At 38.9% G+C, this 24379-nt stretch overlaps 1 protein-coding gene across 1 annotated transcript in view; it reads right to left on the bottom strand.

Annotated features, from left to right (window-relative positions):
- Positions 1-2515: 2515 nt before the first annotated feature.
- Positions 2516-24379, bottom strand: part of LOC118785068 (doublecortin domain-containing protein 2-like) — a 34867-nt gene continuing 13003 nt past the window's right edge. The window contains exons 8-9 of the mRNA XM_036539596.1: positions 5499-5590; positions 2516-3205 (exon numbers count right to left, since the gene is read on the bottom strand). Coding sequence (XP_036395489.1) covers positions 2516-3205; positions 5499-5590 — 782 coding nt within the window. The remainder of the gene's footprint in view (positions 3206-5498; positions 5591-24379) is intronic.

The raw sequence follows: 24379 nt of genomic DNA on the forward strand, positions 1-24379 counted from the left end.
TAGTACTTCAAGGCATGATTTGTTGGCAAAATTAAAGTGATAAGGACACCAATGGATATTCTGGTTGTATGTGGACAGGTTTGTACAAATATTTTTTTTATTACAATTTTTTTTTTTGAAAGCTGTAAGCTACACATTTTCGGTGCCTGGATTCCAGTTTGCGAATTGCAGCGATCCATTTGCTTCTCTTGTCGTAGGTTTCGGCAGTCTGTAAAAATAATAGCTGTGATTTCTTGAATCTATTTGTACAGTCAATCGCACAACAGCTCTTTCCCATTTTAGATGTTTTTTTGTGTTTTTGCGGCATTCAAGCTGAAAGCTAACGCTTGCCACTGTGCGTGTAACCTGCAGTGACTCCGCCTACTGTGACATCACATGCATAACCTCTATGTCCACAGTTCACGGGTGAAATGAGATTTCAATCAGCATCAAACTGCCAGTTATAGCGAATGAAATTTTAGGGTGGCACTCGGGGTGACCAATCAGATATCAGGGGTGTCCAGTGCCACCCCAGACACCCCTCTTGCCTCTGGAAGTGCCCATTTCCACTTGTCAAGCTGGCTCTGCTCTGCTGAATTGGTTTATTAGAGCTTCCAGCAAAATTATCATTGATGTGGTCGAGTGACGACATCTTAATGAGCCATTCAACTGCAGCGCCATATACCTTGCACTGTGTTCTCAGGATAGAGAATCCCCTCTGAGAATGGAGCTAATATTGCTGCATGAGCAGACCAGAATAACTAATGTGTGTAGTACATTACATGTTTAATCAAAGAAGGCCAAAATATTAGGGTGGATGGCAATGTACAGGCTAACTCTTGAAATGGCTGATGCAAATGCACATGTTTAATTGATTTTGCCACTTAAATTCTTTTTTGTCCCAATTCTTTCATGCCAGACTTAAGAACACTTTACTATCATAAGTCCAAATCGTACTGCATGTCTGTATTGATTGTGAGACATTCTATTGCTGTGCACAATTTATATACAGTAAGTGTCCTACTGCATATTAAAAAATGTTACATACTCTATATGTATTTTTTGAAGAACAATGAGTGGGTCATTCTTTTCCAAATTGAATCTTGGCAAATAAGATGATCAGATAATTGTCAGACTAGCTGATGCTGCATAAATGCAGAAAGATACAAATTTCAGGAAACATACTTAATCATGAATCTATGTAATTTGAAAGTCTCTGTTATGCACTGTACAATCCACCGATCAATCTATACTGATCATCTCAACATTGTTTTGATTTATCAATTGATCTATTGAACTGGAGCAGAGTTATTCAAACCATGGGGGAAGTACAACTGAGTCATGATGTGTAATGTATAATAAAGACAAATTTACGCTCTGAATTAACTTTTAATATGTTAAGAACATAATGTCAAAGATATTAAACATCAAAGAATAACTTATTGCATGTTTTCACCTCATCTTTGGGTGGGTTTACTGAACAACTCAGTGATGAACTTAATGAGCTGAAGACTGAGCTTGACAAAATGATTCAATTCAGCAAAAAGAGTCAAAATGCTTATCACTACTGCACACTGAGATGCCTTTTGCAAAGGACACAAATGTTTCCCACAATGTACCTCTCACTGCATTTAAAACAAATTGCCCTCCAAGGCAAGGCTGTCTGTTAAAGAGGCTGAGGAAACTGAACTGAACCTAAGAGAAGAAAAAATTCAGTACACAGCATGCTGAAAAGCTGTTTAATCAGGTTGGTTATAGATTCTGGGGATGGGTTAAAATATGACAGAAGGAATATCTAACATAAGACACAACAAACTGAATAATAGTTTTGTCATTCTCTGCCATCAAGATTTCAAAAGGACAGATCAAGCTTAGATGTAGTTTTGTGTAACAGCATTTGCTAACCCTGGATCTGGAAGGCATTAGTTTTGTCAGGTTTTACTCTATGTCCAAAAAGTGCTTACACAAGATACCTTAGCACGCATTCCATAAATGAATCCTAACCATTCAAACAAGAGTGCAGAGCAACAAGAGTCTGTGATTGGAGGGGAGCTTGAAAACATGCAGTCTAAACACCTCCAGAAGCCGCAAGCAAAACAAGTAAACATTTACATCTGAAGCTAAAAAATACATATTTTCCTATGTCTAAATTCGACATTCAAAGACAGATTATCTTCCCTGACGAAACAAAGGATGTAAGCTTACTTCCTCTTAACAACCTAATCATACTCATAGTATCATAGTACTCCATGTAGTTCACTGTGTACTCTCTGTATTTTTGCCAGGAAAATAGACTTGATAAAATTAAAAACTACAGAACCTAAAAATGTTTCATGCTCCTGCTTGGAGATGAGAGCATGACACAGTCTTATCCTTAATATTTTCAACTCTGCATTTCCCTGTGAACAATCAACTAATGTATCTACGAGTTCCTGTCTACTTTCTCTCTATATTTGACATCTTCTTTATTTGCCACCTGATTCAGGGTATCTTGGTGTCATTTTTTGCCTTCCTTTTCTCTGCAGTTGTCCTTATCCTAATTTGCATCTCCTCCTCCATTCTGCTCCCCTCCTTTACCGTTTCCTGATTCTGCCTGAACTCCATCGGTCATTTTCTCCACAGATTCCTCCTCCTCCATTGTTTCTGTCTTAGCATCTCCAGAACTTCCAGCCTTCTCCTCCCCCTCCACTGTCTCTCTGGCCTGATCTGCATCGGCGCCTTCTGCTGGTTCCTTTTTTCCCTCGCCTCCCCCTGAGGTTTCACCTTTATTGTATTTAGTCTCTGGTTCATCGTCATTCGGTTTCTCATCTCTTCCATCCTCAAGTTTCTCACCTGCTTCCTTACTCCCACTGTCCCCTTCCTCCTTTGTGTCCAGAGTGGGGGTAAGGTCATTTTTTTCATTGGTCTCCTCCTTTCTATCTGGAGCAGGGGCAGGTTCATTTTTCTCTTTAGTCTCCTCCGTTGTGTCTGCTGCAAGGGTAGGGTCATGTCTGCCTTCGCTCTTCTCCTCCTTTGCGCGTGGAGCAGGGGTAGGGTCCTCATTTCCTCCTTCATCCTCCTCCCCTTTCTCACTGACTGCAGATGAGGGGGCAGAGTCACCTGTTCCAGCCTCTGTGAGCCCCTTGCGCTCCTCAGGGGTGGTGTCCACGCCACTGCCAGTATCAGGTGGGGTCTCCTCTGTAGTCTCCTTAGGGTCACTCCCTTCTGCCACTTCCTCTGCCTGCTTCTGCAATGAGAAAGTCAATGAGAAATACATTCACAATCATCTCACTTTTCAGCAGACATGTTTAAATGTTTAGCGTATTTAGTACATTTAGTACATACACTTAGTGCATGCAGTATATGGTAGTTAGCTACTATAATATTGCATTAGATGCTCACTGATTTGAAATATTCCCCATAAAGTCCCATTGATTGAAACATCCTCCCCTACTGTAAACTGAGGCACTGAACATGTGTGTTGGGCACAATTAATTATTTATGAATGGGCAGAATACAAACAGCCTTGTGAATTAAGTGCAGTAACAACCCTAACACAGTGCTACAAACTGATTGTGAGCCTGATGGTTTTTACAATAAATTGAAAACAATCAAACAGAACAGAGCTGGGCATCAATTCTAAACAGCAAGGCTTTTAAGGGGCATTAATGTTATAACATTAACATCCCCAAACAGGGATGTTAACAATTCGATTTCTGCCTCCAAAACAGAATAGAGAAAAATCCAAGGCCTCCTCGCTGCTGACAATATAATGGTTCACTGTACATTTCAAACAGATGCCTGTGCTTATAATTAAAGAAGTGCCACTTGTGTTCTGTGCACTGCTACAAACTCAAGGAGCTGTCACATCTCTTCAAGGTTTTCAAGGTTTTTAAGGTTCTCTGTGTTAGGATCTACATTGTATTCATCTAATTATCCACAGGAACTGTCCCAGGGCAAAGTGTCACTACCATACCAAGGCAGATGACACCAGATTGTCTGCGGGAACTGGCAGTGTCACCACCATATCGGGACAGATAACACCAAACTGTTTATGGGAACTGTACTAGTTCCCGTAATGTTCCCGTAGTGTTCCCGTACTGTACTAGGTCATTAACACATCAATACCTGGGTATTTCTGTTAGTGCTCATCTGAGCCTAGGCAGTCTTATAGTTCGGGTACTGTTTGCGTGCGTGATTTGGCTCCTGGGGAATAAACCTCATATTTGCAAGACCGGTCTCATCCATCACAACTGTCCATTCCGCAAAGTAGAGCCTAACATCTGGAAAGGCAAGTATGAAAGCAAAAAGGCTGAAAGCGTATCAGCTCAGTAACAAGAGAGGAGACCATCGCAAATGCCTCATGGGTTTAGTGTGAGCTACAACATGGCTGTAACTGGGTGAACAGTTTAGTGATAACAGCAGTAGATGTATGACTCATACATGTTGCATCACAATTAGTAACAAACAAAAGGTTAAAACCTACAAGTGTGTGGCAAGTAGGAAAGACAGGTGTATTTAGAATTTGTCATGCAATTTTCTGCATCATGTAATGTCAGCTAATGATAGCCGTCTTCACTCTCATCTTACTGTTTTTAGTTGACAAAAACTGTTTTCAGTGAAATCCTGACTATGAAGCCAAGTTAGTGCACTAGCTTGTTAAGTAGCAGCAGCTAGCAAGTTATAATGCTCCCTTTCTAAAAGCTGATTATTAGCAAACTAGTGCATGAAGTAGCTACCTAGCTTCACTGATGTTACACAACATCAACATTTCTGTTTTTATACCAGATAGCTACAAATGAAAGTTTAACTTTAAGCATAGCTGTGGGTAATTAGGTAGCCAGTTCATTTGGTACTATTAGTGGATTTGTATGTTTATGTGTGAATGTGTGTGTCTGTCTTTCTGTCTAGCTCGCTACTTAAAACAGTTTGTTAGACAGCTACTAAAACTTGAATTTGAAATACTTCATTGCTAATAAGAAATATCTTGTCTGTAATGCCATAATAGCCTTGTACGTTCTGAATGAGGACCTCTGCCTAATAAATACATCATAATAACAATGACATTTTTTTTACAGAACATTATCTTTAATAAATGAAAACTCAAATGAATGTCAAACTTTAAATGTAAGCATTCACTAAAGAGACCAAGCAAAAAAGCCTGTGTGATCAGCATTCTAATTAGACAGGTGAAAAATACTTGTCATACTTATGATGTGCTATGTCTGCCTGTTAAGCATATATCACACTACAGTGAGATACTTATTACAAGTAGTTTTGTCTATGATACAAAACCAAGATTATACTTTGAAACAATTTCTGAAAATATTTGATATATCTATTTAAAAACAATAATAGTTTTATCTTTTCACCCAAATTATTCCAAGAGTCAGAGAATATGAAATTAAATATGATAATAGTATGATGTATGAAACGTTTCCATGAAAATGTTTCCAGTATGGACATGATTCTATTTTACCACCAATGTCCATTGCAGGCGGTCTGTTTGTGCTGTGCCTCTGTAAAGCAATTCTGCTAACCTCTTCTGTGGGGGGGGTGGCTTTCGCACCCTTGCTGGAAGGATTGTCCGGTTGGTCTCCACTCTCCCCGGGGTCCTCCGGCTCTCCCTCACCTGTGGCGGGGCAGAAACAGGAGAGGGAGGGGCAGAAAGACAGCAGGAGGGGTAGTCAGACGCTCACAGTACAACACTGACACTGTGTGGTGAACTCTCATGCACCTGTTAACCATGCTGTGTCTCAGCCCTTACAGCATCCACATGGCTCCCTACAAAATCATCTCTCAAAAAAGAACAATACAGAAAAAAACTTAAGAAAGGAAATACAGGAAATCATTGCTGAATTTTAAATCTAAGAGAGAAGATTACAGACTAGTTCATGTGGAACTGCAGTGTATATGGGTGGGTGCACCTTTTTAGTACCATCTAGATTCTATTCAGAGGACATTGATTAGCAATATGGTAAACAGGGAGAGAAAAATCAGTGATGTCACATTTCAAAACATCCTCTTCCTCAATTGGCCTCTATATGAAACACTGACAGAGAGACTGGATGACAAGATATGCCCCTCTGAGTGATCAATATGAATTTTTACCATCTGAACATATATTTAAAACGCTTTAGAACAAACAAAACAAGGAAATCCTTTGTATAACAAAGTTGTTAGCCACTGCTTTTAAGACTGTTAAGTCTTTTAAACCAAACCTTCAAATGGAGGTAAGGATTACATTTTGAATCTGAAAGTTTGTGTGTGTGTGTGTGTGTGTGTATGTGTGTGTGTATGTATGAATACTGTATGCATATCGTTACTGTGTGTGTTCAATCAATAATTTTCTCAGATAGCAGATTCTTCTCATCTAATCTAACAGTTCCAATATGAATACCCCTGCACTATTCGCTATGGAATTTTGGAGGGTCCTGGTCATTCTTGTTCTACACAATGCAAACAAAATCCCAGGAGGCATCACATCTCAGTGAAAACTGAGTGTCACAGAGGAAATCCGGCAAAGACAGTCACCCAGGCCATGTCTGATTTGCATATCTGACTCTGACTGAGTGGGTTTGGAATGCAATCAAATAAGTACATGAATGATAATCTCAGAGATGCTGCAAATTATTACACTGAGATCTGAACACCTGCACAGAGTAGTCACAGTAGTGATTATCTGAATCATCACTTTACTTTAAATCAATCTGTTATTGCTATGTACTTTCTGATCGCATACATTTGTACAGAAGGATGTCCACAGCTTGCTGCTTGCATAGACTACATTTTTAGATCAGGATATTTACAGAAGCAATTCTGGTGAAGTACACTGCTCAACTGTGTTAGCTCCCAACCCACTTAGGATTTGAACCTATGAGCCTCAAGTTAGAAAGCCCACCTCACAGAATACTGTGCTGCAGTACGCCTAATCATCTAGTCACATGGATCAAATGTCTCACCTGTGCATGTGTGGGTGTGTCAAATGTGTTTGAGTGTGTGTGTATGTAAGTGGGTAGGTGTGTGCGTGTGTTTGTATGCAAGTGTGTGTGTGTGTATGTAAGTGGGTAGGTGTGTGCATGTGTTTGTATGTCAGTGTGTGTCTGTATGTGTGTTTGTACAAATGTTCATGTGCGAGTGCATATGTGTGAGTGTGCACGTGTATGTGTGTATGTACATACATGCATGTTTGTAGGTGTGTATATACATACACGTGTGTGGCTATGTACATATGCATGTATGTACATACATATGTGTATGGGTGTGTGTATGTATATTTGTACGTGAGTGGGTGCATGTGCTTATGTATATGTACATATGAGCATATGTGGATGTGTGCATATGTGTGTGCATGCGGGTGTGTATGTGTGTGCATGTACAGTTACGTACAAATAGGTGTGTGTATATGTGTGTGGGTGTGTTTGTGCTTATGTATATGTACATTTATACGTGTATATGCATGGGTGTGTGCGTATGTGAGTATGTACAAATGCGGGAGTGTGGGTATGTGTGCATACATGTGAAGTGTGTGTGTGGGTGTGTGTGCGTATGTACATATGTGTATGTGTGTGGGTGCCACCGAAGCCAGGTTTAACTTTACTGTTAAACTGCACTCTTGCTGGATATGCAACACCTCAGCACAAATCAAATTTAAAGCAATAAATATAAACGTGTTTAGTTCTTGCTCTGCATCATCCTCTTCCCTTCAACAGGATGGCCCAATTCAGACGCCATCCTGTTATTTTAATAAAATAATTATGTGATAACAGCAAGCAGAGTACTCAGTGCTATCTTTGGATAGCCTGTGCATTCTGTATGTACAGTGCTGGCCAAAAGTATTGGCACCCCTGCAATTCTGTCAGATAATGCTCAATTTCTCCCAGAAAATGATTGCAATTACAAATGTTTTGGTAGTAATATCTTCATTTATTTTGCTTGCAATAAAAAAACACAAAAGAGAAAGAAAAAAAAGTCAAATCAAGTATCAATTTACACAAAACTCCAAAAATGGGCCGGACAAAAGTATTGGCACCCTTTGAAAAATCATGTGATGCTTCTCTAATTTGTGTAATTAACAGCACCTGTTACTTACCTGTGACACATAACAGGTGGTGGCAATCACTAAATCACACTTGCAGCCAGTTAAAATGGATTAAAGTTGACTCAACCTCTGTCCTGTGTCCTTGTGTGTACCACATTGAGTATGGAGAAAAGAAAGAAGACCAAAGAACTGTCTGAGGACTTGAGAAGCAAAATTGTGAGGAAGCATGGGCAATCTCAAGGCTACAAGTCCATCTCCAAAGACCTGAATGTTCCTGTGTCTACCGTGCGCAGTGTCATCAATAGGTTTAAAGCCCATGGCACTGTGGCTAACCTCCCTAGATGTGGACGGAAAAGAAAAATTGACGAGAGATTTCAACGAAAGATTGTGCGGATGGTGGATAAAGAACCTCGACTAACATCCAGACAAGTTCAAGCTGTCCTGCAGTCCGAGGGTACAACAGTGTCAACCCGTACTATCCGTCGGTGTCTGAATGAAAAGGGACTCTATGGTAGGATACCCAGGAAGACTCCACTTCTGACCCAGAGACATAAAAAAGCCAGGCTGGAGTTTGCTAAAACTTACCTGAGAAAGCCAAAAACATTTTGGAAGAATGTTCTCTGGTCAGATGAGACAAAAGTAGAGCTTTTTGGGAAAAGGCATCAACATAGAGTTTACAGGAAAAAAAACGAGGCCTTCAAAGAAAAGAACACGGTCCCCACAGTCAAACATGGCGGAGGTTCCCTGATGTTTTGGGGTTGCTTTGCTGCCTCTGGCACTGGACTGCTTGACCGTGTGCATGGCATTATGAAGTCTGAAGACTACCAACAAATTTTGCAGCGTAATGTAGGGCCCAGTGTGAGAAAGCTGGGTCTCCCTCAGAGGTCATGGGTCTTCCAGCAGGACAATGACCCAAAGCACACTTCAAAAAGCACTAGAAAATGGTTTGAGGGAAAGCACTGGAGACTTCTAAAGTGGCCAGCAATGAGTCCAGACCTGAATCCCATAGAACACTTGTGGAGAGATCTGAAAATGGCAGTTTGGAGAAGGCACCCTTCAAATCTCAGGGAGCTGGAGCAGTTTGCCAAAGAAGAATGGTCTAAAATTCCAGCAGAGCATTGTAAGAAACTCATTGATGGATACCGGAAGCGGTTGTTCGCAGTTATTTTGTCCAAAGGTTGTGCTACCAAGTATTAGGCTGAGGAGTTTTGTGTAAAATGATAATTGATTTAATTTTTTTTTCATTGTCTTTTGTGTTTTTTCATTGCAAGCAAAATAAATGAAGATATTACTACCAAAACATTTGTAATTGCAATAATTTTCTGGGAGAAATTGAGCATTATCTGACAGAATTGCAGGGGTGCCAATACTTTTGGCCAGCACTGTAAAAGTCAACACTTTGCAGGACATGTTATAAGGGGGGTGGGAATGCAGAGAGCTGTGCTGCTCCCAAAACTCAAGCAACTACAATATTTTTATAAACACAATAATTACATTATGCTCCATCAGCAGACTTCAGCAACAAAATAATGATATTACACGTCATTATTTTAGTATTATTTAACCATTATTTTATTATTTTAGAATTCTGAAAGACTATTCTTGCACCACAGTGGGGAAGTGTGTAATAAATGCCACTGAAGTAAATTCAACATTAATTCTCTACACTGTGTAGAAGAATAAATCGTAATGTATACCCCTCAAATACAATACATGCCATAAAGTATGTCTTGAATAAAATTTGTCCCAGAACAGACATTCAAGGAGACTTATCTAACGTTGTTTGTTCACATATGTGGTATATGGACATACCGTTTGGAGAATATATAGCAGAGGAATGTTCATGTACCTCACCATTTACATAGTAATGATTTCAAAGAAAAAAAATCATACTGATAGCCTCGATAAACTGCTCACCAGTGGAAAATGATGCAATAAATTAAAAAAAGTAGTTAAAATGTCCAGGCCATTTCATAAACTATAAGTCACTACTTCTGATTTATGCCAAGAATACCATTGTATGCTCTGATAAACAAGACAATTACATCAATGTTTTAAATACATAATGCATTATAAATTGAAATAATGCATGAGATATCAATACATTTTAAATAATTAAGCAGAAGAATAAATGTGATTCACATAAGTTCCCTTTACCCCCAATATCAACTATAAAAAATACTGCTGTACAGATAACATTTTACCAAGGCATTTAATGCATTTCAAATGCAAAACTGATTGAAGTATAGCAGCAGAGATGAAACGCTGTGGCAATAATGGGCTTCTTTGAATATTTTATGTAAATCAGTTGCATTTATTAACTGTAGTCCAAAGCATTGACTGTAAGCAAGAAAGTTAATGTGACTATAAACAGTTTTAATGTGATTTAGAATGGGGGCCTGCCTCATAAAAATGCTGAATCAAATTAAACACAAAATTTCAAAATCTTGCCTTCATTAAATCCAATAGATTAGGCTAGCCATTGAAGAGGACTGGTTACTTTGAACCTGTCTCCCTGAGACAAAATTTTCAAAGACACTGCTGTGCAACTTGTCAGTGCATGGCCCTTTCATATGTTCAGCAAGAATTTTAATATGTATATATATCTTGTGGCAGCTGCATTTGGAAATTACAGAAGCCATCTCTACCTTTGACATGAAACACAGCGAAATAAATACACTCCCTTGATGAGAGCTGGGTCAGTGAGGTAATAGATGGACAGAATGCATGATCTACTGACAGACTGACTCCATATGGCACACACAGAGAGGACATAGTCCCCTGTGGCTTTAACTGAGAAGAAAGACAAAGACAAAACAGAACACAATGCAAAATAAAAAAAAGAAATTTGGACCAGTGAGCAATCAAGGAGAACCTAGAGCTGAAGTGTCAACAGGAGCAAAATAAAGCATTCAAGAACAGATGTGTTGAACCCAATTCTGACAGCATTGTAAAGGCTTATGAAAAAAAAAGCCTTGTAAAAGTGATTTTCTGTTTGACTAAAACCCAGTAAAAATAATACTGGTCAATTTGCAGGTCAGATACAAGCTGCTTTACAAAGCCTGTCATAAACAAACACAACAGCTCACAGCTGTTAGTTATAAGAATATTAACATGAAAATTAGGAGATAAAAATTCTGTGTTGTATTGCTGTGCTGCACCTCTAATCCAAATACTGAAAAATCTGTATTCCATGCTGACTTTATACTATCATTTGAACATTAATAGAAAGCTACTTCCCCCCCATATTGCTACCTTTACTGCTTTATTAAATAAAAGTGACACAAGACCATATATTTCCTTACTCAGATCAAAAGGCCATGATAGAAAAATATTTTGTGTCAGAAGAGATATGACAGCAAAGCTTGCTAGTTCTTAAATTAATTTCCACAACTGGTTAGAGGGAGCATGCACTGGATAGGGAATGGAAGCCATAGACTGACAGAGACTATACATTTAAGGTATGGATAAATGCATTCCTATTTGGAGCCTGTATTTTGTGGCCTTATTATTATAGCATAACATCAACAAGGAGTGCCATAAAAATGTAATTTACATGATCACCAAATGTTCTTCAATTAATTACTTATAACAAATCCAATTGGACCTGACCTGAGCTGTACACAGTTTAGTCATCTACACATATGAATCTTTATAATGAATTTGACCTGAATGGTAAAACCTCACTAACCCAATCCTTGAGCCATCAGCCAACAAAATACCCTTCCCAGAATTAGATCTATAGATATGTAGACATATTCAATTTTGGTGGCATACAACTATCAAACATACTTTACCAATGGATAACCAGTAAGAGGAGATAGCCCAAACAACCCTGCACTCTAATCCCCACCCACCCCCTCTCCATAAAGCAGTTCAACAGAAACAGCTACACAAGATACACCAGCACATTCTGTCTCCATAACAGATAGGAAAACTAAACCTCATATAAATATTATTTAAATCTGCACACTAGTCTGAAAAATTATTATTATTATATTTGACCATATGTTTAAATCTCTGATTTAAACAAGGGGTGTGTGCATATTTGTGTATATATATATATATATATATATATATATATATATATATATATATATATATATATATAGTGATTTAATGACAGACAGTATTCTAAGACGATTAAAGAAATATTCAAATGTAAAATGTGACAAAGCAAACAGAGCAGAAAACACTGATAAGATCAGTAATACTGATTTAAACCCCTAAAGGATTTAATCATGCTTGGCCAAGTCTTTTTCACAACACAAGCTGTGAAATAACAGACTTACACTCAGAAACACAGACATTCCTCTGGATTATGGTAATCAAGCATGTGAAAATGTCTGACTGAACTTCAGTCTGCATGCATGGTACACGGATGCACATTTTTCAGTGTGTCTTGAGAATCTGGTAATGACACACATATATTTTCCTACTGGGAGTTTGCAACCATGTTCTTCCAGCAAACATGTTATTTTTGACAGATGTTCAGATTTTGAGCAGATTTTGAATGATGCCCTTGACAGATATGCATCTCCTTGTATGCAGAGACAAGGTAACGAAACCACTGGGAATTAATTCTTTAATCCTCTTTGATGTGTCTCTTCTGCTCAGCAACAACATGAATATGACAATACTGTTAGTAGATGTGGCAGATAAAATGCAGCTTCTGTAATCTGAAATCTGGTGTCATTTCTTCGCATACACCAGTCCCAGAATAATCACTGTCCACGTCTTCAGATCTCACAACACCACATTAGCCATAAAAATCAGCTATAAGACAAACCATTCAAATGTAGGTCATACGGAGCAACAACCTGGACTTACTCCTCCTTTCCTTCAGAGTGATAGAGCCTACTTTTCTCCCATGTAAAGATGCACAAGCCTGTGTGCTGCTAAGAGGTAAATGTGTCATCTTGTTGAATCAGCTCCTCTGATCAGGTCAGTTTCCTTCTAGGTTGTAAGAATAAAATCTTTACACATACACACATACATAGGTCTTACATTATGCATGCCATCAATAACACATATCTTGTTTTTTATGTTGTTCTGATTCAACCTGATTGTACCTCAGTCACCTGTTGTCCTAAGAGATACAGTACCTTAGTCATAGCTGGACATTATGATGGAGCTGAATCGGTGGCCACTTCATTACATTACATTACATTACTTCATTTAGCAGATGCTCTTACCCAGTGACTTCCAAATAAGTGCATCACTATGCTTAGAGTAGTTATTGCCAAGTATTACAAGAGGCCCCTAAAATACTAAGTTAAGTGCTAAGCTAGTGTAGAGTGCTTTTTTGTTTTTTTGAAAATAGGGATAGATAGGATAGACAGAGATAGATAGAGAAGAAGGTAGACTAGAGATACAGCTTGAAAAGATGAGTTTTAAGTTTTCCCTTGAAGGCACACAGGGAGCCTGTTGTCCAAATCTTGGCAGGAAGCTCATTACACCAGTGTAGAGCCAGTGCTGAGAAGAGGCTGGTTCGAGAGCCAATAGTCAACATGAGCCAATAGTCAACATGGCAACCTGCCTGATGGCACAGGTGTCACAGTGCCCTGATCTCCACTACAGCCTTGACCACCTTTCTCCACGCACATTAACCAGCTCAGCAAGCACAATCTCCACACACACATACACACACTTATAAGAGCCAGATGCAACTTTAAACACAGGTGAATATCCTACTAGTCATATCGCTGTAAAACACACTCGTTGGCAGATTATTTTTATTTTTAATCCAATAAGCTTCCTTCAAAGGGTCTCAAGTCTCCTTTTCTTCTGAAATACAGAGGGTGCTGAAAGCACAGGATAAGTGTACCATGCTGTCTCAGAGCTCCTTTTTGACACCACATGAAATGGAGGCTTTCCTCCTCCCTGCACAGATGCCGCTCCGCACAGCAGATCTGACTCCGAGACTGGCAGGCCTGTTTACGTGGCCTCACTTGTTTTCACTTTATTCGAACACTGCTAGGAACATTATTGAGACACACCGATAAGCTAAATCCCAAAGGCAACATCACCTTTTATGACATGAGAAGGCAACATTTAATCTTGTTGTTTGCTTATAAAATTGGCTTTTGCCTCACTGGTAGGTAGCTTAACGATAGGGACATTAATCACCACTTTTCAGGTCCGCACATCCATTAACACATAAAAGTTTATATCATGGGTGGTCACATTTGGCTAGCACAGTAATGCCCAGATCAATGTACCATGAAGGCATCCCTGGTGAACAGTGAAATGAGGTGAAATATGAGGCCAGTCTGTATTTCGGTCTTTAATATATACATTTACATATGTATGTGTGTATATTTTTTCAATTAAACTTTCATTGAAACAAGTCTCAAAATCATATACACAAATGAACATCTTAACCTGTTAAAATTTCATCAGTATAAAACACTTTAAAGCAATTTTCCTCCAAGTCTATCAAAAGAAGTGCTCGTCATTGCACAAGCTCCTAGTGTGCTTGGTTATCATACACCAAACATTTCTGGACTAGCTGGGTTCATGGTGAATGTGCATATAATATTGGAATACCGTAAAACTTCCAATAATAGCCGAGTCTCCAATAAACGCAGGTCTCTTATAATCACCGGTATGTGCGACCCTTTCAGTGAAATAAACACCTGCTTCAAATAAACGCCGGGGAAAATTATATTTATTTTACATGACTATAAAACGAAAGAGCAGTGGGTTAAAATGCTTACAGTAGTCCTATGTATTTTTTGTGGCTAAAAAACGAAATAACACAAACAAATAATTTTTTACATTAGGCTAAATGAGGTTGTTGTGAATTCAGTTTGCCTTATGCGTGTTCATGTGTTCATTAATTAGATTAAACAAAACAAGCTGTCTTTCAGATCATGGTAGCCTAAATTCACAGTGACACTGCTATTCTTACAGACTATGCTCTCCCATCATCATGCAATGCAATGTAAAACTTACTCTATTAGTGATTGCTGTTTGAGTTGCTACCAAAGAGCGCTGTATAATGTTTGTTAAGTAGGCTACTTGGGAAAAAAAACATGGTGAATTTTCCTGGTCAGTTCAGCTACCAATAACTTGCAGAGGCCTGAGGGCTTTAGGTGAAACAGACACATGTCTCTTATTATAGCCGAGTCTCCAATAAACGCCGGTAAAGTTAAGTAATTAAAGCAAATAATCGCCTCTGTGTTTATTGGAAGTTTTACAATAACATTACAATTAAGGTAGCAACACAACTAGTTTATGAAGTATTTTATTAGTTTTATATTTAACAGCCTAGTCTATGGGAGGACAGTTCAGTTTAAGAAACTGTAAGGAACCCCTGAAATGTTTACATCCTATAAATATGTATTGCAGCAGTTATAAAAGGCTGAGAATCACTGGGCAAGAGGGGAACAGGCCACTCAATTAAAATCCTGGTGTGGTGAACTAACATACAGGACACAGCAGATGAATGGGTAGTCATTCTTACTATACTCTTGAAAATAGCAGTTAGCTTTTTCTCCTGATAGCTTTAATTTCACCTTATTTTAAGACACTCTTACTTTTATATAATTTACATTACTCATATTATCCCTTTAACAAGCTGGATTTTAAGTGAGGAAATTCAGGTATCTTGCTAAAGGGAACAACAGCAGTGTCTAACATGGCAATTAAAACAGTAACCTTTTGATTACAAGCTGAGTTGCTGTCCTGCCACATGTCAGTGCTGCCTGTTTTCTTCCAGCAATCCTTTGCCCCTCTCTTCAAATCGTAACCTTAATATTATTCTACCAATCACTGCACAAGTATCGCAGTATTTCGACATTTGTACCTAGTAGTATGGAATGGTTGACATATGGATACCCTGCATGAATGTGCATGTTTTTCACAACATTTATTAAATTGTCACTTTTCAAGATGTGAAGACTCTCAAACAGTTATGGCAATGTTTCATATTTAAGCATTCCTTGTTTAGTTACACTACAGCACAATCAACCATTCAAAAAACAATAACTTGGACTTTTATATATATATTATACACGCAGAGCTTTCATAAAAGACCATCAAACAATTAAGACAGCTAGAGAAAATGATGGAATAAAAACAGAAAAATTATTAAAATTGGTGACAGTATTAATTCAATTAAGTGCAGGAAATGGAACATAATGGCAGAATTTGTGGGCTTGCTCTCATGTGTCTGTCTCTGCAATGCATTAATGAGGCTTTAAAGCAATCATTTGATTTTTATATAATGACTTCAGTCCAGAGTCTTGCTGCTTGGGGGAATATGCACCATTTTTCTCCTTTAGTTTCTAAGCGATTTTAAAACACATTAAAATAATGTATTGCCAGCAAAGGGGGTTAAATTACATTCCGCTCTGTTTCCATTTCAAACAACATGGAGCCGTGCGAGATATGGAGCAAGGAAGCACAACAGCGTTTAACGCATTACTGCATATCAACAGAAAGGGTCCCACTTTGGCAACAGCTACAGCAAAAAGAAACAGCTTTGCTGTCTTATTTATCACATCCTGACTAGTGAATCTTGATTATTGCAAGGTTTGTAAAATTATGAAACATAAATACATCCACTGTAATTAAAAACAGGAAGGAAAATATTTGTCCATGTTTGTGAAAACTTACTCCACTTGCAATCCACTTGCACCTTGCATATTTCATGTTTAAGGTGCAAATGATGTTATGTCACACAGTTAACAGTATTTTCCTAATCACCCCCTGTTTCTGAAATTCTGCAAAGACATGGCTGCATGTTAGTCATGTGTCTATGTTTGTTATGCCTAAAATGACAAGATCAGACAACCCTAAAATTACCTAATGGAACACTGAAGCATGAAATACGTTGATTAAATGTAAGAGCATGGGTGGAGGTGTGGCATTCTGTTGCCACGGAGCACACAGTCAAACCAGGAACAGGGACAGCTCTCTGGCATGAAAATTTGAAACCATGAACAAAAAATCCAAAAACAAGGGTCAGAGCTGTATTTCCAAAAACATATTGAATTAAATACATGTGTCTTCAAAAGGGACTTTAAAATAACTCTTAACAAAATGATATACAAACTCATGGCTTGAGAAACTCCTTGTGTTGCCAACTACCAAAATTGATCCACCAGTTGGCAGGGTTACACTACTATACCCAGGGTTGTAATTTGGAAATTATTTATGGCACATCATATGGGGGCTGGACTGAAGTTGTAGAATGACACCAGTTTAAGTGTCTTTGAAATTACCAAACGTACGAAAACGTACAAACATCCCATGAGTTTGAAACTCAAGAACTGGTGTTATCAATGAAACGCTACAGGTACACATGCAAAATGTAGTTACTGTGGCTGTGTCCTTAGGCTGGTTTTTCCTCCAGTGCCCATGTTAATGTTTATCAAGAAGCAGGACTCCACTAGGAGTTTTACTGAGAGTTAAGCACAGTCCCATCTTTACTCTACTCGTACTACACGCACTACTATCACCTTAATTAGAGCCACATCATTCAGGCCTAGAAGGAATTTAATCCTCTGATAACTTCTGATAGCTCTAATAGCTCTTTTTAAACATTTGCAATGTCTTACTGTTCACATTTTATAGATGTAAAAATGTTTTTTTTTTATTTATTATGATTTTTTAATCTAAGGCTTAATAGAAGACTAGACTATAAAATCGTACTCATGGGTAGATACATAATGCATTTTTTTCATTGTGATTAAATAACATACTGTTATTACAGTGTGTACCCTTTTACTTTGTATGGAGTCAATATAAAATAAAATTGTAATAAAAAGGATATTGCAGTTAAAAAGAAAGGAATTCAGAACCCTTTTGGATGTGGTAACTTGCAAGGATACAATGAAAAATGTGTTTCTCGTCCTTGAGTTTAATGAAAGGACCTATACAATGCCTCTCTCACAGTCTCTGGAAGGCATCTGTTTTGGTGGCATTTATGACTTGTGATGATATTGTACTGGGAGCAGTTCATCACCATATTAACTGACACAATTTTATCACAGTCTCTTATTTCTCACAGATCCTCCAATAGAACAAAATAAACCAATCTAAAGGCAGTGGCATGAGTCGGCTTCAGTCTTGAATGCCCAGAATCCTTTGTGCTCCATGTGGCAGCTGAATTATACACCAAAGCACTGTGCCTAATTGTGGAAAATTTAAACAGTGGTCGAGGAGCACAGCTGCTTTGTTGAAGGGAGTCATTTTCTTCTTTTGACAAATATAAATTGCCAACAGGACAGGGAGTCAAAAACATGAACAAAAAAACACACAGAAACAGAAAAAAGCCAACTGATGGTGATGTCCCCTGCTCTGGAGGACACTGTTTATAGATGCGAATAAAAGCATGATTATCAGGCCAGGTCCTTTTGTGAGGCGTGCTCTTTTGTTGATTTGTCCATGCACCTGTTTGGGTAACTGAGTGCAGGAGCCAAACTGAGCCCTGATTTTTGTGGCCTGCTTGAAGTGATTAGACTGGATGGTAATTACAGCGCTCCATGGCTCTCTGCCCCCCCAGAAGGTCCTGCTTCTGTTGATGTGGAGCTGCTGCTCAGGAGACAACTGTCGCACCCGATGGGAAGGTCCGGATGCTGACAAACAGGCCTTGCCAGGGGACTCAGATGGGTCAAGCTTTGGCTGACAGTCAATGAAAGGCTATGCTGTACAGTGGTTACTTACCAGTGATGTGCAATGCCAGAGTAACCTTTAAGCATGATTTTAATGATCTGTCTAGACATCTTCCTCCTTGAAATATGAATAAGGATTTTTAATAAGAGGATTTTCATTTTCCTTTCTGCAACGCTCACTGCATGTCCCAATGCTAATGAAGAGTTTGGTGCCCTACCTGACAGCTGAATCACATACACAGACACAAACTGCACCAAAACAACTGTTCAGCACCCTGGACAAAGGCTGCAGTTGTTACAGTCTCCTTCCTCAATCGATCCAACCCTCCAGAGGTTAAGAGTTTCAGCTTGACACACTACTCCACAGTTATTAACATAATCAGACAATTATTCTGACTGTTTAAAATTGACATTTTGGATTCTGACAAACCACACCAATCTTATGATAAGCTAGGCTTCCACATAAAACAGCCATATTCAACACAGTAATAATGAACCTTAGAAAGGTCAGGGATCTAATAGAGCCGGAAGTGGCCAGAATCATGAGTTTCTCACACACTTACATTCCACTGGTGCTTACATTGCATGAAGCCAGTCCTCATCCTTTGACTTTACCTAGACACTTATCAGAGTGACTTCAAGTTCTTTCTCTTACTTATAAACTGGACAGCGGTTTAGCACTTGTCAGATCTCTATCTCTTTGAAGAAACACAAAGCGACTGGTTGTCTTTGACTCACTGCAGGCTGTGATCTGTGAAGCCAGCCTGGAAGAAAAGGGCCATTGATGGGCTATTTTTAAATGATTATGCAGAGAGATTGCCATTAGGAATGAATTTGAGAGTGTGAAAAGCCATCATCCCCAATTTCATAGCTTCTGCATTCTTCATGTGCCTCTGATCTTTTTGGGACATTATCGTAGCACCACAACAGCACGTTCACTTTGGGAAGGGGTTTCTTCCATTACTGTTCTTCAAGTTTTTCCCTTCTTTTGATTAGCTTTTTGGATTAACCTTGATTTCCCAGTGTTTGAATAAGGGCGTTTTAGTATAAAGGTTGATTTTGGTTTAGGTTCCTTCTGAGCAAACCAAGTCTTGGAGTATAGAGTAAAGGGAAAGATGTAAATCACTGGGTTGCAGGTATAACTGTGGGTTCGGTCAGTTAGATAACTATACATTATCTTAACAGTTGTTCTTATCTTGAGCAACAGACATAAAGACTTTTTTGTTACATGTTACATGTTAAATTCTTTTAGATGTTATGAATTTACATAAGGACATAAGAACGTATTATGACAAGAACAGGCCATTCAGCCCAACTAACCTTGCCATCTCAATTAAAGAGAATCCAAAACTGCATCAAGTCTGAACACAGCAATGGTCTCAGCGTCAACTATATGCCCTGGAAATCTATTCCATGTATTGATAACTCTTTGTGTAAAACAATACTTCCTTATGTCAGTGCGGAACTTACTCTTCACAGCAACTTTACATCACAGGATGTAGTGCAATTCGAGTTATAATAGCAGTGCCTGCCTCACCCTTGGGTTATGAGCCCTGCTCCTTCCCGCTACACCACACAGCTGCTCTGTAACAGGTTGGGTTGATTGTGTAAATCACTGGGTTACAGGTGTACCTGTGGTTACTGTTGTAACTATGCTTGACAGTGAGTTAAGTACATTACGTTATCTTAGTAGATTCTCTTATCAATATCAGGTCGTACTGCTATGACATACAACTACCCCATAGCGGGTTGGCAGATGACCTTGAGGTGTGCAGACATCAAAAATCTTGTGAACACACCTGAGCAGGACCACATGATACAGCTGTTGCCACCAGCCATAACTGCCGTCAGTTCCAGAATGGGTGCACCAACACCAACAAAGAGGGCAAAACAATGGCAAGTCTTGGTCTGTCACTGCTAACAGCCTGAAACCACAGACCTGCCCAGGTTCAGGGAGTGTGCATTGTTAAACAATAAACACTACAACCCCTTTAAAGTGGTGCCAACACATCAAGCCTTGTGATGTCTCATGACTGAGTCATCTGCAGCACAGACGAAATGGATGCAGCATCTGTCATCCCCTTCTTAGAGGTGACATGGCCCCTGGGCACATTCACCAAAGCACATAAATTACTGGCCCATTTGCCAAATAAACACTGTCATGCCCCTGGCATGAACCTAATGCCCTCACAAAACAGAGTGTGCATAACTCACTCTTTGGAAGAGGAGCCCTGTGGATAAAATGCAGAGTAGGGATGCACAATGATATCGACACGACATCGGTATCGGCTGATAAAAACTTAAAAAGTTAATTACAGGCATCGGCAGATATGAAAAATTTCTGCCAATGTGCCTGGCCGATAAGGTGACGCGTTAACTATGCACATGCGATGACACCAAATGTTTATTATGAGCGTCAGCAACAAGCTTCAACATGTAAGCTGTGTGGAAGTATTCCGAAGTATCTGAAACAGATAACAAAATTGCTATTTGCAATGCTTGTAAAGCACCAGTGATGCAAGGAGGGGTAAAATGTATAGCTAAATTTCTCACTCAGGGAGGATGCTAGCTGTGTGCTACTAAGCTTTTCTTTGCTTCTGGAGGGGCGTGAGACCATTTTTAAATAACGCCGCTCCGTAAGGAGAGAATGCAATTTGAAATGAAACAAGACAGCCTGCAATCGCCGAGCTCGTGCTTTGGGACTCGAACGGAGGTCCTACTGGTTTCAACCGACCCCAGCTAGGTTTCTCACCCTGGGAGGATGCTAGCTGTGTGCTGTTAAGCTTTTCTCTGCTTCTGGAGGGGGCGTGAGAAAATTTTTAAATAATGCGGCTCATTAAACAGAGACGGCAATGGAAAATAAAACAAGACAAACCGCGATCGCCTAGTTCCTGCTTTGGACTCGAACAGAGGGCGTTATTTTTGTGTTTGTACACTTACACAACGACACAGGACAGCAAATAACATTTTCTGTAACTTTATTGTGTCTCTGCACATTCAAAATAAATATCGCAGCTCCATAAGGAGAGAATGCGATGGGAGATAAGACAGACCATTTTTAAATTACTCAGCACATATATGTATATATATATATATATATATATATATATATATATATGTATATATATGTATATGTACACACACACATACACACTATATCTGTATCGGCATTGGCAATCGGCCAAAATAAGTTTGAAAACATCGGCATATCGAATATTGGCAAAAAAACTGTATTGTGCATCCCTAATGCAGTGATGGTCATTTGTATTCGCAACTGTAATTTACACCCACTAGGGATGTAACATTTTAATTTGAATTTCAAACAGTATTTGCCTGTGGATATGAATACTGTTGGAATATTTGACCATGGAAAGGAATGTTCAACACTTACACTAAAGAAGCGTTATCAATGAGAGAGGAAGAGATCCACTGTGTTCTGCTTTGTTCAGAGTGTAACTGACAAAAATATTTGGTTCATTTTTACGACTACTATTATTTCACTTTTACTATTTGTCATTATTTTCATGCCTTTTTTAAAGGATGAGATATTAAAGGGGCCATATTCCTACTAATTACTACTAATTCCTACTAATTAAAAGCAGAAGCTCATGTAATCAGGAGGTCATACATTTTATTTAACTAATGTTGACATGTTTCTGTTTGACATTTCATATGTCAAATTATATGACATTATGCTGAATAAATATAATTTTACAAGCTAGTTAAAAGCAATACATTTTCTTCTGGACACATGTGACTATGGTAGCTAGCTACTCAGCTAAATCTAAACCTGACATAAACAGAAATACAACTTCAAATATATCTGTCTGCAGTCTTTATGATAATCAGCTTGCCACAGTAATGTCCTAACCGACCAAGCTAGCTAGCCTCTCTAGTCTCAAATAAGCCACTCAAACTAGCAAGCTAGGCTTGACATCAGGACAGCTATTACTTAATGTTAAACTTAGCTAGCTAGCAACTGGTCTCCAAGACATTTTGCAAAACACAGCTTATCTTAACTCTCCATTTTATACTTACCATTCATGTGTAACTGCCATTCTCCAGCCTGTGCTGAAGGCTGGCATGCCAGATTACTGCCCCACTGAATGGTTGCTGGTGGTTACTAAATCTTTTTTATGTGGCTAGCACTGCTGACATAATGTAGCATATCAGTATCTGCAGTCACCACAGTTAACTTTGTCATTGTCACTTTTTGATTTATATTTTAAAGTTCCCTATTTGAATATATGTGAAAGTAGTTTTTTCTGCTAAATCCCAATAATGTAATGTAGTTTAAATCTGAATTATTCAATTTGTGACTTTTTGGTCTAGGGCAGAGCACTGGACCTGCAGCTGAGACACAGTGCTGCATAGTGCAGCTTCATTGATACCAACAGCACCGCTCACCACAAGCAACACCCTGCACAGTATGCTATGCCGTATAAGTGGCAGGGGGAGAAGGCAAAACCAGAACTCTTAAATTATACCCTTGTATATAAATACACCTACATACATATATACACACACAAATACACTGTTCATATGCATATGTATACACAGGTGTGTTTGATGTTATTACATTACATTATTGCCATTTAGCAGACACTCTTATCAATTACAGGTTTTTACAATATTATCCACTTATACAGCTGGATACATAGTGAGGCAAATGTAAGTTAAGTACCTTGCCCAAGGGTACAGCAGCAGTGCCCCCATGAGGAATCGAACCGGCAACCAAAGGTTGCGAGTTCTGCTCCTTAACCACTATGCTACACTGCCACTGATATGCTCTGAACGCTGTTAACAGCAGACTTTATCAGTTGTCACTTCATGTTGTTAAAACACAAAACATCAAAGAAATGTCTACCCTCTTATAAATAAATATAAGGCTTTGGAGGCAGCTGCTGCACCTTACACAATCAGACAGTGTGACAGCAGAAAAGGTCCTCCAGTGTGTTGGCGATGGGTTAAAGTCCACTACATTCACTACCTTCAGACATGTATAGTTCACTCCTCTGGTCCAGCTGAAACTTCTTCTGCTCTATGGTACATCTTTTGGTCAAGTCAAGAATTTGTACTTACATGTTTATTTATTATATTGCTGTTGCTCTTTCCACTGAAAACTCCTTGTATTTATTTGATATAGGAAAAAAGCCACCTGATTTGTTGAACATGTGCAATCCCCATGGTCCAGGAGACACTAATCAAATCACATATTTCATCTACTATTTTTAAAAAATATAACCAAAAAAAGGAACAAAAACATTATCCCCACACTTAAGAGGAAAAACAATGCTGAAATAAAACTTTAAATGCAGTATCAGCATATATTCCCATGTAATGCTGTCTGTGGAGTTACAAAGCCATGTACAGATACAGTCAAACTTCATTCTGATGTAGGTGCATGTGAACCAATTTTGAAATGAATGAAACAGGTATAGTACATCAAGTGGAAATTAGCATCCCTCCATCAGCCATCTGGGTGCCCAGCACACCTCCTGCATACTGATGGAGCACAGTGAGGTCATCCTCGACTGACACCTTCTCCTCCCACCAAGAAATTTAATCTAAACAACTCTAGGCAAAACCACACTCACTGAGCGAAAGACAAAATGTGGCATCCATGTCAAGAGGTCTACTTTCAGAACTACCAAGACACAGTGAGGACACAGTGATGATGATGTAATGCATTGCGGTTGCGGCAGGTGCCGTTCCTGAGTCATCCAGAACATGTTTCCTGGACTGCTAGTGCCACCTT

This window comes from Megalops cyprinoides, chromosome 10 (genome assembly GCF_013368585.1).
Source record: "Megalops cyprinoides isolate fMegCyp1 chromosome 10, fMegCyp1.pri, whole genome shotgun sequence".
Lineage (NCBI taxonomy): Eukaryota > Metazoa > Chordata > Actinopteri > Elopiformes > Megalopidae > Megalops > Megalops cyprinoides.